Raw genomic sequence first — 16,631 nt, forward strand, 5'->3', positions numbered from 1 at the left:
TTTAACTTTCTCCTGCTGCTATCCCTTCAGCAGGACACATAGAAGATCACTTTCTCAGAGTACAGCATCCCCTTTCTGCCTCACAAGATGCATGGCTTCACTGGCTATCTTCTTCAAGGCAAGCCTCACCATCAAGATCCTGGCACCCCCACTCTGCCCCTTGCTCAAGTTAACAAGGGCCTTTCTGCTTCAACCATCTTGAAGTCCTCCACATCTGGCAAAACTCCGTGGAAAATGGCTACTAGTCTCATCCTCCAAGACTGTCTTTTCACATTGCCCAGAGAGTGTTAAACACCAGGAGCTGCTGATGCATCAAGACTATGATACAAATAACTGCCAGTTTTCTTATAGTCTGTGTGGCTGCACCTGTTGTTCCTTACATTTAAGGTCATTAGGGGGACAGTATTTTGGTTATGCACACTCAGCAAAGGAGGGCTTTGGTTCATGAGGAGAACTCAGAAGCTACAGTAAGAGCTATCTTTACATAATCCAGTCTTAAATCCAAGAATTCCCACTTCTGTTGCTAAAAATAGAAATTTCAGAGCTGTGTCACATTAAGAACATCATCTGAGACATCTGGATAAAAAACAATTCAAGACATTTGTGTGTATCTCTACAATGATATAAAAATATACAGTACAAGGGAACATTACTATGGAAACAAAGTCTGTTTAAGAACATCTGTTCCTGTTTATTCCTTGCCCCAAGTAAGACACCTTACAATTACAGTATCTCAACAGCCATTGAAGATTCAAGGTAGGAAGGCAGACTTGGCATTTATTATAAACAGCCCATTTACTATTTCAAGAGATTTTCCAAAATGGAAACAAATGAAGGAATCCCTCTATACCAGAAGAGCATTCTCAAAACAGCCTGCTAACAACTGGAACTGGCTAGTCTGCCACTAGCATTAGGTCTTACTCTAATTTCAAAATGGAAAGCTACTTCAGCAATTAAGACCACAATTAGCCTAGTTAGTGTGGAGCTATGTTTGTAGCATGTTATCGCACCTACTGGTCTCTTCCAGTTGTAGAGTTTCACAGTAAGCACAGTCCTGTTAAGCTTTACGACACACGTAATTGTTTTCAGAATTTCCTATGATAAAGCCTTCATACTTAAACATAGTGTTATGCAAGTCCATCCAGGCATTCAGCTTGGAGTGGTATCAGTCACTATCTTCAAGAGAAGAACAAGTAGGAAGTTACATATACAGCTTTTTCAGACAAGATAATTCTTGTATTTCAAGTGTTGTTTTTTTTAAAAAACTTTAGAATAATTTTAAACCTTGCATTTTACAGCTAATGAGTGACCACAATTCAGAAGCATGAGACTATAATACTAGAACTCTACCCTTGCAAGACCCTGGCCCACAAATGTCTCCTCAGCTGTTTGCCCGTTTCATGTCACAGGATTTTAAGTTGTCTGTCAAGAGCAGCAGGGGGAACTAACAGGTGGTATCTTACAAACATGACCATTCCCATACCTCCCCAGCAATTTCTGTCTCAAAGAATCCTGGCTTTGCTGCATCAGACATCTAACCTCAGAACAGAGTGCAGAAAACACATGAGTAATGGCCCTAAGCTACTTTTCTTCATTAAAATGCTCACAACCAACACTGAGTACAACGTTAAAACTGAAGGCCTGTATTTGCATGTAGGCAGTTAGAGAAAGTTGTGTCATCATACCTGCTCCATGCCTTTACTGTACAAGTCTTTTGCTCCTGCCACAGCAGCCAGATTGTTCGCCTCAGCTGTTGCCTAGAAAACATTGAGCACCATGTATCATCACGGCATTACCAGCTGCTTACATACATGTAGTTACACTGCCCAACATACCCCCACAACCTCCAAAGCTTCAGATGGCCAGGAAAATGCCCCACGAAAACAAGTGAAGTTAGCGATATACTTTAAAACAGACCACTGACTAGAAGAACATTTTCTTCAGCTCTCTAGTACAGCTGTAGACAAACTCTCACGTGCTCGTACAGGATTTTCATCATGAGCAATCTCCTCTGAATGCTCTGTTGTTAATAAGCAAACAAGGATGATGAAACTATTAAATATTAATCCTGATACATCACTAATTGTGAGGAAAGAAGCAAGCTGGTATTATTTCTGCATTATGTATGTGCAGTTTTGGTGTCAGAATTTGTAAGAATTTAAGATTACTTTCAACCTGTGTCACGTCAGGGACAGTTATTCTAGCTAATGCCGCAAGATGTTATCTTGTGTATTTCCCAGCCACATTTATGGCATGCTAAGTAGAGGAAATGATAGCAGCCTTTGTTTCATTGTGATGAGTTTTCTGAACTCCCCCAGAAGTCTAAAGATTTGGTTCCTTGAAGGATGAGAAAACACCCAGAACAGTCATGTCTTAATGAAGCAACACAGGAAGCTTAAAAAAAAACCCCAAGTCTTACAAACACAAAATGGTTAAAACTGACCCCAAAGCCCACACTTCGGTGAAAGCTCTTCATCCCAAACAATTCAAGGGTTCAACACACAGCTTTATACAATTAGTTTGTGTTCAGATCGCTTTAAAGCTGATTACATCCTCTTTGGATCAACCCAGAAAAGAAACCTCAATGCAGTTATCCAATCTAACAAACCCACATAGAGTAGTCTAACACTGCAATACAGTGGCAATAGCTGCATTGCTATAGGCCTTCTCCATTTTATCTGCTGCATCTGATGCTAAAAGCCCTCTGAATACAGTCTGAAAGGTACTGACAAAATAGCAAGTTAAAGGAAACACATGCTTAGAAATTGAAGCAGCTAAAAAAACCCAACCAACCAGATATACCCCTGCTCCATTCAGTAGATGGAACTGGGGGGAGACACAAATATGTACCCAGACTACACAGTTCAGATGGCTTTCAAAGTACACAGCTTCTTCAAGAACTACATCTCTGTGTGGGAGCTTCAGACCCGCAGCAGTCATGATCTTCGACTGCAAAGAACTTACAAGTACGCATCATCTATCAGATTATTTGAAAGAAAAATAAGATACCTGCAGCATAGACTTTGGATGAGGTAGCTCCTCTCCTTGATAGATTTTAATATAAGCCTAAATGGGAGAAAGAAAGAAAAAAAAGGTTTCTTTTCCTAAACATTTACAACTGAGGAGAAGGAGAAAAGAGGGACGATATAAAGACAGAGCTCATAGATTATTTCTTTGTAATAATGCTATTCAATTAAGCAAATTTCTTCATACAAGTCTGGCATTCTCAGTTATCCCTAGTGCTTTAATCCTTTGACTTTCCTGTGCATTTGAGGCTGGGGCCTAGCAGGGTAGCAGAGCAGCTTGAGGACACATGGCCACTATCTCCAGAAGCGACAGGCTTGACAGCAGGTTTCTGCTCCCTTAAATAAATAAGGATGTCTTGGCTAGGCAGGGAATCTTCACCCAAAACAAAAGAGCAAAGATGACTCTCTCTCACAGCCTTTCTGGCAAGAGGTATGTCCAAACACACCTCAGTGCTGGGAGAACCAGTACTTACATTTCCCCATATGCCTTGCTCCCTTGAAGTGTGGGAGGATAAAAAAAAAAAAGCAGATCAAAGCACTAATATAGACAGAGCTGAGCTGCTAAAACATTTCTGGAAGCCAAGCAGGTCACATCCCACCAATCCTCAGGTGTCCTTTCTTTCACCAGGGTTTCAGAAGGCTGGAAGAGAACATGTCCTTCATGTCGTCTTCTCTGGCCCACATGATGGCCCGTGGCACAGCTCTTTTGGACAGATTAACGGAGGGGGCATAGCAGGCAGCAGTAGCCATTTCAGTGCTTTGGACAAGCTGTGCAAGTTAGACCAACAAGGCCACTCTCAGCCCCTTGGAGGCTGGGCAGTGATTCTTCTTCATGCTACTACTGCTCTCCCTCCCAGCTTGTCTAAAAGCCTCTGCCCTGAGGATTTTTCTCTATAAAGGAGGAGAGAACAAGGTTACCAGGGTCCCTATATAGCTAATGCTCTAGGTTGTAGGACAACCTACAAAAATGTATAGAGTTATACAGGACTCTGTTCCCTTGACACTCTCCTTGCTTCTGTAGCTATTTCCTCCAAGTAAAAGCCCTACAGTTTCCAACTCGGACTTCACGATCTCAGCTTTAGATGCACAGTCCCAAGGGAGCAGTCCTCCTTAGTTACATAACCACAGTGTTTCCGCAGCACCCGGCATGACTGCTCCCAGACTGGATGTGGGATGTGAATCAGGCAGCTTTTCAATCGAGGAGGTTTTACATTCAGTTTTTAGGGTGCAGTCCTTTCTAAACTGCTGTTGAACGCACAACTCCCTACACTGTAGAGGATCAGGTCTTATTAGAGAAGACAGTGGAACAAAAAGCAGCATGCAACCATGTAAATACAGACTGAACATACGAGCTCCAGAGTGCTGATTTTATGCATCTCATATCACGTCTTTCCTTTAGGAAATGTTACTTCATTTTACAAGTGTTAAAGAGTTCTGGTCTCAGATTCCTCCCTTGCACAGCTTCTTTCTTAACATCAGCCCAACTCTGTTCTACCTTCAACACGCGTACTCAAAAGTAGTAATGCAAAATTAACTTTCTCCTACCAAGCCAAGTAAGTCATTCCAATTAAAAAAAAAAAAAAAAAAAAAATTACGCACACCAGATCAATTCCTGGTGTTGTAGGGATTATGTTATCACATTTCTGCTGCTGTCACCATGATACTAACACAGCTCAAGAGTCTAACAGCTGCAAGTATCATACACAAATATTTCAGAACATACAGTGGCGCTGCACATGCAAGTGTTTAGAAAGCATCTTCCTTGCATGTTAAAAATCCAGAGGGGAGTATCTGAAATTTTCACTGCATACCTAGCAGTTTAAGAGCTGGTTTTCTATCGGTACAATCTACATGAGACCCTTTTTTAAAAAACAAAGGCAACATATCCAGACAAACTAGGATTTCAAAGTAGGAAAAAAATCTCTAATACAGCTTGAAGTATTTCAGCACATTTACAAAGAAAAAAGAAAAAGAAAAAAAGAAAAAAAAACCACACAGCACAATTCTGCCAATAGTAGCTTGCCAAGAGCTATACTGTTAGGAAGTTGTGTGCCAGTTCTGGAAAGTCAGAGTAATAAAATGAAAATAAAAGTGAGCTGATCAGTGAGCGGCAGCCTAGATATCTTATCTTCTCTGGGAACAACATGTCCTAAAATTAGAATATTTTCTTTTAAGCCATTAACAGAAATAATTAGAATGAGTTTGCTTACCTTGAAGTATTCTACAAGATCTCTACAGGTCACCTTGGATCCACTAATCTCTTTTTCTACCAAGTTTTCAGGGGCAAGCAGTAATGGTACCAAATTCCGCAGTTCTTTCTTAAAATCCTCATCTATATCTAGTAAAATTCAATCAATTTCAGAAAAAAAAAAAAGTGGTTAGATCTCTTTTCAATCTTACATTTTCTAAAGGAACACTGATAACCCCTGACCCTTCAAAATCCATAGCGTCACAACTTTTGACTGCATTTTTAAGATATTTAAAGGCTTAAATACATACTATAGCTTTAGTAAATTCTATCTAATCTTTAATCTTAACTTCAGACAGAGAGAACAAAGTTCCATAGTCCTTGTAATATTTAAAGTGCGTTTCTCCAAAAACACCAACATCTTACACAATAATCCCACAAGTCTGCGCCCTCAGCACAGAAGTGGCTGGCACCCCACTATTGCAAACCCACTTTTTTAGCCTTTGCCATTCTGATACATTCCCTTTGTTGGGGGACAAGCAGCAATTGGAGGAATCCCGACCGCCTCTCATTCTGCAGTAGCAGAAGCCTGTAGCTTTTATTTTAAAGTCATTCTAGTTCTGACCTTTGGTTTAGCAAGTTCTTAGAGAAAAGCCTTTCAATTTTAAGAAAGTAAAGTCTTTAATTTTTTGAATTCTCCTCTCTGGAATCCTTATTTATCTTTAGAATCCTTATTTAATGACCTTTAAGTATGTCTCAAGTTATCAGATTACAATCAACAGCTAGACACAAAGATATCCATTCCCTCTGCCTGCTTAACTCCTCTACCTTTAAACTACTGAAAAGAACACAAAATGCACATTTCTAGATTCTGTAGTTTCACCTTTTAGCCCTACATTTTTCCAATCAAGCATTTCAAGAGCCAACCATTTCAGTGTTTAACTCCCATTATAAAAGAAAATAAACTCAGCGATCTGAATCAAGAAATACACAATGGAAAGCTTCCTACCATTCAACCTCCCATCAAAATTTGGATTTGTTGCAACTTTAAGACCAGGGTGGGGCAACAGGAAACAGCCAAGATTACTGAAACAGGAGTGAATATGCTTCCTTACATTCTGTAGCTCTTCATGTTGGTTTTGCTTTACCTGAAGAAAAAAACCAAAAGGCAGTAAGAACTGCTAACAGTTTTGCAGTACTGCAATTAAGATTAAATATCAGCTTAAAAGCAGTAAGAGCACATTCCTGCACCTAAAAATGTCGAGTTCTAAACGTCAGAACTCCACACAAGTGGGAACATCACAAACGTATTTTATTAGCACAAAGAGTTAGCTCATCATGCATCATTATCTTGGTGGTTAGTTGTCATTTAAGTTAGAAGACCACACTAGGACTACTGGAGATAACTTACCTGCAATCTTTTCTCTAGGAACTTTTTTCCTCCTTCCAAGCCATATGCATGTTCATAAGGATAACTCCAATCTCTAATTAAGAACATGAGTGTCTGTAACAGGAAGAACAACAGCAGCAAATGGCTTGCGTCATTCCTAAAGTAAAAAACTGTCACACGTGATTATTTTAAGTAAAAAAATCTCTAAGCTTGGCTGCTCTAAATGAAGTAGCCTTGTAGTTTTGTGGTGCGTTTGAAGCGTTTGCTTGTTTAAAAACAAACCAACCAACCCACATACCAAACCCACAAAGGCAACTCACTCATCTGAAAGGAAGTACCCAAGTGTCTCAAAAAGATAATTTCCCTGTTCCATGGGTTTTCCTTTTGCTGTCCCACAGGGATTATTACACTGTCCTCTCTCCTATTAGCTGAAGATAGAAAACAAACCTTGACATTACTCTCATATCAGACAAGGTGCTTTACAAAGAATGAATCTTGCTTGGGCAAATGACAAGAACATTGAGGACTCGCACTTGCAAGCTGAATATTCTAGAGACACAAGAGTCTTAAAACTCACCACTAACAGCAGTCCACTAGTACTCTTATAGGTTAAAGGGGATACTTCAGGATGGAAGAGATCTCCATCTTTGCCTCCACTAAATAGAAGAAGCCTCAAACCCTTCTCTGGCCTAGCAAACAGTCTGGAGATGCTAGCAGTTTTGAGGTTTTTAATGCTGAAGCCAATAAAGCTTCAAGTAAATGAAACGCAACATGGCCCTCCTCAATGCTATTTCTTAGAGGCCACATGACCTTTACTCAGAACCATGTACCACCAGCAAAGACCAACCATATCTCAAAAAGTAATGAGTAAGAAGGCAGGACGAAACTTTTCTCCTTAACGTCTGCAAGTCACTTGACACTTTCACTCCTTTTATGCCTTACAACTCAGGCACAAAGCTGTACTTGCCCAAAACATGATCCTCTTCAGCATTTTCCCATTGTGTTTTTGCCAAGAAATGTGGTGACAGGGAAGGAAAATCAGCCTTGTAAAGAACAGGCTAGCTTCAGCCCGCTAATTTCTCTTCATAAATTATCCTGAGCTCACTTTCTACACATTCAATTGCTTAAAATCCATTTAACATATATAGTTACCTGAAACGGCTTTTGGTATATTTCTTCCATAGCTAGTCTTCCATATTCTGTAAACAACTGATAGAAAGAAGAGCGTAAGGGTGCCACACATAAAACACATTTTTCTACTGTAAAATATTCTGTCACTAGAAAATAAAGTATTCTATCTTAAATCTTATTATGCGCTGAGAATGGCCAATACACCTAAAGAACAAGTACACCAATCCTCAGTAAAATTCAGGAAGAAGGCATGATTTCGCAGTGCCATTCCATAACTGTCAACACACCGCAGCTCTAAGTGGGTGGCCTGTGGGCTATTCTCAGAGGAAAGCTGGCTGTGTCTCTCAGCAAGCCAGTTTCCAACACTTGTTTCCTAGGCTAAGGAGGTAAGCCTGTCTAACATTTGCCCCTTACTTCCCACAAAAGATTTATTCCTGGAAGTCTCAAGGAACTTGGCTAGAGCCAATGTATCAGACATTTAAATACAAGCCAAGTTCAGCAGCTTCCCAGATATCTACTTCAGCCTGTGACCTCAACTGATAATTGTTCTTTCCTGCCAGTATAAAGGCAAGTGTCACTTGTCTTCCTCTCATTGCTTTCACCATCTTTAATACCAGCAGCAGCATTCTTCACTGGACTGAGTGGGTCAGACAACCCATGAGAACATGAATTCTGGACTGTGCTAGCTGTTTCAGCAGAGGTCAATACTGTCAGGTGTTGATCCATGCTAGCCCCCTTACAGATCTTGGAGGTTGAGAGGAAGGAAGCACACCAGTATCCTCTAGTACCAGGCAACTGTTCTTCTGCATTAAAACTAACTCCTGGAACATCTCAGGTAAACTGACTAAAAGGACAGTTCCCCCCTGTGTTGATCACAAGAGCACCTGAGAACTTACAAGATTAATTTAACACAAATTAACTTCCAGGCCCTTGTCACTCTGAGGAAAAGCAGCTCTGAAGTGACCAACCACCCATATGAGACTGGCTCCTTTGATCCTAACTGCCTACCCCATTCACTTCCCTGCTACATGGAAAAGGCAGCCAGAGACTAACAGTATTTCAGAACAACAGAAATTCCTGTTATAACAGAAATTCAGAATTTCCTTCGCTCAGCTTACATTCCTTGCCCCAACTTTAAATGCATAGGTGTCCCCCTACCTACTGCTTATATTTATCACTCTTCTTTTCCCTTCCTGCCCTCAAATCTCACCCTCCAGTATAACAGAAAGGGATCGCTCTATTCAGATTGCACTGAGGCTGTCAAAGGACCAAAGTCATGAGGAAGGCCTGGCTTGCAAATAATTAGCTAAGGCTTGTTTAAAAAAAACCTGGTTGGTTTTTTTTGGGGGGTGGGGGGTGTTGGCCCAGTGATACAACTCTGTTAACTGAGAACAGCATCACAAGGCTATGTTTAGTTAGTGCTCTTCTACTTCCAGTATTGGCAGCCAGTCTCTTGCAGCACTGACCAAGACAGAATTCCTTTCAATCAGAAGACACGTAAAACAGTTATAAGCTGTGACAAGGTCATGGCCTGAGCACAGGCAGGCATTTGTTGATACACAAGCTAGCCTTTAAAGCTACAGGTTTTAACTTAAGGAGATAAGGTTCTTGCACCATTCACATGAAGCCAGAATTCAGTGGCCTTTGACCACAATGTTCCATTAGAGGATGAAAACCCCCAGAGTAAAGACAGGACAACTCTTTCCTGCTTTTGTTTCTAAGCAGAAATAAAACTCTGTAGAAGTTTCTCAGTTGAAAAACTAGAGAATGCTTCTGGGTAGAAGATAACTCTTTCTGCCCTGACCCAATCTCCCACATTTCTTTAGAAACTGGTTATGAAAAACCATCCATCTTCCTATTTTAGCGAAAAAGGAAAAACATTGAAATTTTCTCATTAAGTACTTCCATAAATCATTCTCCTTTCTCATCCTTTCAGGAATTTCACAACTTACCATACAGAGAACAGACTTTAGAAAGATAAGGTTTAGCCAGATTAGAAGCCTGTACTATTTTACCTCTGCACTGGCACAGTAGAAGCATCACAGCATCATGGAGTTGATGCAAATAATGTTGTTATAGGCAGTACTAATTTTAGCATCAGGTCAGCTTCAGTGTTTTATAGGAAGTAGCAAGCAGCTCCCAAATCACAGTTACATTAGTAGTAACTTCAAGAACAATGTGAAGACTATCACTTCAGAGGCAGCTTAATATAAATTCAGCATATTCTTACCTGCAAATGTTGAAGGTCATCTTCCTGAATATTCTGGGACAAGTTGTATACCTGCAAAAGACAGTAAAAGAATTACAGTGTAACATCAAACCATTATCTTACATTCATGTAGTCTCTTAATTATCCTGAGCATTTTTAACCCCTCAGGAGAAGTCTAACTACCAAAAAGTCAGCAACTAGAAAGGTGTCACAGAATGCATCTCAAAAGTCACTTCCTTATACAAAGTGCTAGGGACAAAACCACTGCTGACTACCCTAGCCCTTCTTAGAACAGCTTTTTTCCAAGGAAGCAAGCCATAAAGGAACCAGAAAAGACTGCCGAATGCTTCAAATAACCACATCAGCATGAGAGAGGAGTATTAAGAAGGGCATGTCTGTTTGCTATCCTCAATTCCAAGTGCTCTAGGATTCAGTGATCCAGCAGCTGCATATCCAACACAGAAATGACTGGGTACTTAGTTCACCAGCTTTTTTTGCTTTCTAATCTTCCCAGAGATATCTGATTTTATCCAGGAAGCTTGTGACTGTTTCAGTAGCACAAATACTGAACAGCAGTAAACTCAAAGATGCATCAATAACCCACAACTTATCCTAACCACAGGAACAAAACAAACAAACAAAAAAACACCAAAAAACCACCCCACAGGGCAGAAGTAGTGTTCTACATAATCCTGTTACTTTCATGTTGTAGCATGTCTGAAGAAGGTCATTTGTCATCCCTCAAAAACCTGCTCACTTCTGGCACATTTAAGGCACAAGCTTAAACGTAGTTTTGGGTGTAGCACAAGAGAATCATCAGAAGTTTAACAGTAGCAGAAATTGTAAGTTTAGCTGATCACAGTGTAATTCCACACTAAACTATCTAAAGTCTTAAAAAAGATTCTGTGACACATCTGTACAGAAGCAGTTGCCATTTTGACATCTTTTTTTGGGATTCCCCAGTTCAGTCAGCAATTTAACTCAGCTTGGCCTTGGATAACCTTGATTCCACAGAGAAACTTATATAGTATACTACACTGAAAATAAGATGGTGAGTACTTTTTTTTTTTTTTTTAAGTATGACAGCTTAAATGATAGCTGGAGGAAGATATATAGGTGTACTTCCAAAGTGTGGATACACAGATATTCTTTGCATGTTCAGGATAGAGGGTTCCTATAGCTGCTATTATTTGCCAGTATGGGTATTCTCACCTGGACAGAACTCGTCATGGTGCTCAGAGCAAAAACCGTTGCACAGTCTTTGATAGTGGATTGGCTATCAAAGGCACCTTGGGTATCCATGAGTAGTACAGCAACCTAGAGAGTTTTGAAGAGCAGTAATAGTTAACCAAATTAACACTTTCAAACTCCTGGCCATTGAGAGAAACTCTATTTCAAGTAGTGCAAGTCTCTGCCCCTATACCTACTTATTAGTGAGTCAGCTGCCTGTGCACATGCCTATACACTCCTACAGCCGAGTAAGCAACAACTAGAAGGCCATGTCATCAGCCTTAAGTCCTTGGCCTTGCTACACTAGTTACCCTCTCCCACAGAAATAGCCTCCCTCAGCCCAGTGAGGGTACAGCGCAGAATAACAGACAGCTCTTATTCACTGGAAGAACTTCAGTCTTAGCTGACAATCCAGCATAGTTCATTAGAGCTGAGTGAGATGCTTACTTCTAAAAACATATCTATCTTAAAATAATTATTTTCAGAAGAAAACAAGATAATTGATACTGACTGTCTGCTGGAATGACAAGGAATAAAATGATCTTAATGATAAAAGTTAATCTGTCCCAATTCCCGTCTTTGAGTTCTACTACAATTCCCTTCTCTTTCAGTTAGAAATGACTGATAAGCAAGAACAAGCGAGTGATTTGTCCCCAGAACACAAACAGATCCTCACAACTTAACTTTTTTAGCCGGAGAACTGTTTGGTTACGTGTGAAATTTGATGAAGCTTCCTGAACGCCCCTAAGCCACTATCTGTTTAAGATCAGTGTCCCATATTAATTGGCATCAGATGTTTCCTTTGCAAATGCAAAGGGTATGAAAGTTAAATAACTAAGAGCTTATGGTTCAGGAGAACATGAATAGCTCAAGATACACCACTAGTACTGTGGAGCAAATATTTATTAACAACATTAACACTTTGTTTCAGCATGAAGATAAACACCTACAACCAAACTTTGTAGTTAAACTGACTTAGAGTTTAAAAATATGCACCAGCTTTGATTAGAATAGGGTTAGTGCCTTTTATCCCACCGTTGGACTTAGTCCTTTTTTATAGATTACCTGTTAAACTATATGAAAGAACCAGCTTCCAGACACTGAAGGTGTTTCCAGTACTTATAGCCATGCATTACGTTTCACTAGAAGACAGCTACAAGCTAGAACACATTCTCACCTCTCAAAAAACAGCGTTTGTTACAGAGCAGTTCTTATCACAGCATTTGTCTATATATGGTATTTATAGCCATTACAGTCTTACAACATCCACAGAATAACCCACCCATCAGCCTGGACAGAGCAGACTTTGCCAAAACAAAGTACTCTCAGAATTGGATTATTGTTGGAGATGGAATCTTATAACCCAGCAGGAAAATTCATACTTGCACTGATATAAGGTTTCCAAATACGTTACACAGCTACTGAATGCAAAGGAAAGCAACTGATGTTTGAACTGCCTCCATTAAACCCATGGCATTAAAGGTATACACACAGAGGCAAAAATCCTTACAGACACCTATTTAATTCAAGCACTTACCTTTGTTCCATTGGGTTTATCAATTACAAACACTTCACTCCAAATCTGAATGCCAGTAGTTTCCCGTTCACATCCACCTCTCCATGTAAACCCAGTCAAAGGCTCAGTGTTTCCACCTATCCAGCAAGGAGAAGTCTACAAAACAAGAGGAGAAGCTTATTTAAAAACAAGGAGGAGATTTTTTTTTTTAACATGCTGTCTTAGCAGACTTCCACACTGTTCTCTCATTTTCCTCAGAGCCGACTGACAGCACTACACAAACTATTAAAACACAGTGCTACTCTGCTGTGTTTCAAGGATCATCCACAAAGAAATGTTGTTCGAGCCTACTGTATTTCAGCAGTTGCACAGCTCTTCAGCCACTGAAGAGCATATATGCATAGCTTTCAAGTCTCAAGTGCTCAGAGCTAATGAGCACAGCTCAGTTTGTCCATTGATTCCCCTTTGCACTCATGCTCTTCTCTCACAGTTGAGAGAGCTCAACTCCAACACTGTTGTAAATAGCATGTATTTTAACTACAGGAACAGCTAAACCTCTGCAAGGAACAAAAAAACCCTTACTTTGACTTAATCCTCTCCCTTCCTCCACACAAACAGGTCAACTGCTGAAACTAGCTAAGCATCTAAGCTCCTGCACTAACAGAGGCCAGCACAAGACTCCCAATGCCAGTTTACAGAAGCCAAATAGGCAAGGACCAAAAGATCTACAGTCTGTACTTGTCACAGTTACAAAGTACTTTTTCCTAAGTGATTAGAACTCAAGAGAAAAGGTCATGTTGAGAGTTTGATACGTGTCAATCAACCCATCCATATTAAAATCTTATTGGCACATGCTCACTTTGGGAAAGGTTATCAGAGGGTCAAGTACAGTTCACAGCTAACATTTCTGGCTGGTCCTCAAGGACAGGCAACATACAGAGCAGTGGCTCATGCAGAAGAATCCAGCCATTATATGAGCATATTTAACCCAGAAATGTACTTTATGTACTGGGCAAGTAAGGAGCATGAACAGGCACCCTGAGGAAGTTTCACTGTGGTATATTTATATATACTGAAATCCTACAAGAGAGAAGTGGTAGCCAAACAATAGCTTTACTGATAAGGGGGCTTAGAGAAAAACCGTAATTTCACAGGCTAGAACACAGCATGCTGGCAGAACAGAAAGAGATATTTAATGAATTTGCCTCTGACTGGCCAGAGAAGATTACCAGCCAGGAAAGTGTGCTCTTTGAGAAGGTGAAAGGGGAGACTTCTCAATTCACTAGGCTATAGTCTCTACCTCTCTGACTCTGCACCGGCAGTTTTCAGAAAAGAGCTCTTCACATCTCAGAAAACAGCATGAGCACCCAGGGGCTGTACAAAATAGAAATACTTACTACAAATAAGTGAAACTGCTTATTTCTAAAAGGGGATGGGAAAAAAAGCTGCACACATTCCTCATACCTAGCAGCATGGAGAGCAAACCATACTAAGAGGGAAAGGCAGTCAAGCAGTTCTGCACCAGCATTCTCCCAAATGCTAAGTGCACACCATTCACCTCTATTTGGATCAGACACGGCAAAAGTAAATGAGACAAGCAGATAAAAATTCAGGAAATGAACACAGGTATCCAAGTGAAGAGAACACCACCTCTTTACAGGTAGGTTGTTTGGTTTTTTTTTCTTTTGTTTGTTTGTTTCTTTTTTTGGTTTGTTGGTGAGTTTTGTTTTGTTCAGGGGTTTTTTTATCATGCACATACACCTCTACCAGAGAGACTAAGCAAAACCTAAACAGCTTTCCCCTGGAATTTTTTTATCCCAGAAGATACTTATGCATCCACTGACCACTCTAGAAATCAAAGCTCCAGGCCTACTTTGGACTTCTGTACACTCCAGAATACAGTTTTGCAATGCTGAATCATATTTCACAGGTATATATCAATGGACTGTAGCTTTTCACTTTTTCAAAAGAATCTGTTACATTATTCAACAATATGTTCCATTTGTCATTGATACAAGAATACTTTTTCCCAGTTTGGTCCAGAAATTAGCCTTATTTGTAGCAATTCAGACCAAAACTACACAACTCTGTTGACAAGTTCCTCAATAAGCACTAGATATGACCACATTAGATTTCATATGTGATTCATGTCACCAGAGACTTTGGTGTCTTAACAGGTACAACTTCAGCTGAAGCTGCTTCACCTTGTGGGTGATGCACTTAAGCCTGTCTCTGGCTGACCTTTGCATCAGCCCAAAGCACTCCTAGCCTGTTACCTCTGTCTCTCCTTAGTTAAAACTCAGTATTTTAACAGACTCCATACATCAAGTTGGCTTGAAAGATATTCAAAAGATGGGAGGAGACAAAAAAGACTTTGTTCCTACATGAAGTCAAGCTAGAAGTTGCACTACAATTTTGTATCAGTCACCTAAAAGATAACCTCTCTAAATATATTCCACACTAAGGAAAGGACCAATGTAGCTTTATTTGCATAGTGACATTAGTACGCAGTGCACCTTGCAGATTAATACAAGCTAAGAAGGTCATACCCCTGTAAAAAAAAGCCTTTCAATCTGAATTTACTGGTGCTACTGCACCCAACTCTTAATAAGGCTTAAAGCACAACAAAGATCACAGGATCCTTGCAGCAGCTTGCTGAGTACACGACTGCTGCTGTTTTGTGGCAGATTATTCTGTTCCATTTCAAATTAGCAACCATAACACTAAGTATCAGTGCTTGAAATGAGATGCCCACCTCCCTGAAGTTAGTGACCAACCTCAGCCATGTCAAAATCCTACCTGTGACTTCAACTGGCACAAGTGAGATTTTTAGAATGGTAACTTTTCACCTGACCTCCAGCTCTTGGTTTAAGACAAGAAAATGGGTTTCTGAAGTATCCTGGCAAGTTTTTCATCATGCACGTTAATATCCACAGGGGAGGATATCCCAAAATTGCCTGATTAGCACATGAACTGAATGCCAATGCTTTAGTATTTTGTGTAGGATCCAATATTTAGTTCACGGAAAATACAGACTTGTAATTACACCTGACTGAAGATGGAACAATCAGACTAAAGAGCACTATAAAACATAGCAAGGCCTTCCCTCCTGTACTGAAATTTGTATAAGCACAGAGGATACCATTTAACTTGATACAATTCAGCAGTGCTCAAAAGAGGAGACATTGCACTTATCTTCTCTCATCCCCAACTTCCATCAATCATTTTGCAGCCACTCTGACGCTCATCAACTCTTTCCCTTAAGCCAGTTTACGTCACTGAGCTGGCAGGAAAACAGTTCGGCGAAGTACAGTCTTCTGATGCATCACTGAGTTCGATCAACTCAACTAAGGGTCTGCAAGCATTACAACTTCAGAATGCAAATGCCTGGCCAGAAGCAGCACATGGAGAGCAAGACCTCTCTGCTTTTGGTAAGAGATAGCTGTTACAGTAGATGGCCAAGTTTGCCTTCATCTTCAGTTTAAGTGAAACAAATGGTATTTTGAAGGACACATACAGAAAACTGAAAAAAGCAACTGCACAATAAAAGAAACAGAGAGGCATGGTATTACACGAGGCTGAAACAGTGTTTCAATCCATTTTGCTTCATGAACTTTTGTTTTACTTCACAATCTGAAAGTTAAGAGCATTTGCTTAAAGCCCACCCCTTCTACTTTCAAAAAGAACTAGCACTACGTCTACCCAGCCACCATCTAGCTCAGACTGCCATACTTCTTGGGAGTTCAGGTTTTTTGTTTGTTTGGGGGTTTTTTTGTTTGTTTTTAAAATAAACAGGACACTAGAGAGGGTTTATATACACACACAGAAGGCCACCCACTAAACAGTTATATCAATGAAACATTTATTTCTCCCTAATTTAAGAGAGTCTTAAGAAGTTGGGAGCACCATCTTGCTACTCTGTATTCCTCCTACCATATCCT

At 40.1% G+C, this 16,631-nt stretch overlaps 1 protein-coding gene across 3 annotated transcripts in view; it reads right to left on the minus strand.

Moving 5' to 3' along the window:
• The window catches only part of ATL2 (atlastin GTPase 2), a 43,966-nt gene that overhangs the window by 5,532 nt on the left and 21,803 nt on the right, over positions 1 to 16,631 (minus strand). For all 3 annotated transcript variants that reach the window (XM_069805246.1, XM_069805245.1, XM_069805247.1), the window contains 9 exons: positions 12,712 to 12,846; positions 11,157 to 11,261; positions 9,966 to 10,016; positions 7,757 to 7,813; positions 6,626 to 6,718; positions 6,224 to 6,362; positions 5,237 to 5,364; positions 3,010 to 3,066; positions 1,686 to 1,757 (listed from right to left, as the gene is read on the minus strand). In XM_069805246.1, coding sequence (XP_069661347.1) covers positions 1,686 to 1,757; positions 3,010 to 3,066; positions 5,237 to 5,364; positions 6,224 to 6,362; positions 6,626 to 6,718; positions 7,757 to 7,813; positions 9,966 to 10,016; positions 11,157 to 11,261; positions 12,712 to 12,846 — 837 coding nt within the window. The remainder of the gene's footprint in view (positions 1 to 1,685; positions 1,758 to 3,009; positions 3,067 to 5,236; positions 5,365 to 6,223; positions 6,363 to 6,625; positions 6,719 to 7,756; positions 7,814 to 9,965; positions 10,017 to 11,156; positions 11,262 to 12,711; positions 12,847 to 16,631) is intronic.

The sequence above is a fragment of the Haliaeetus albicilla genome, chromosome 17 (genome assembly GCF_947461875.1).
Source record: "Haliaeetus albicilla chromosome 17, bHalAlb1.1, whole genome shotgun sequence".
NCBI classification, from domain to species: domain Eukaryota; kingdom Metazoa; phylum Chordata; class Aves; order Accipitriformes; family Accipitridae; genus Haliaeetus; species Haliaeetus albicilla.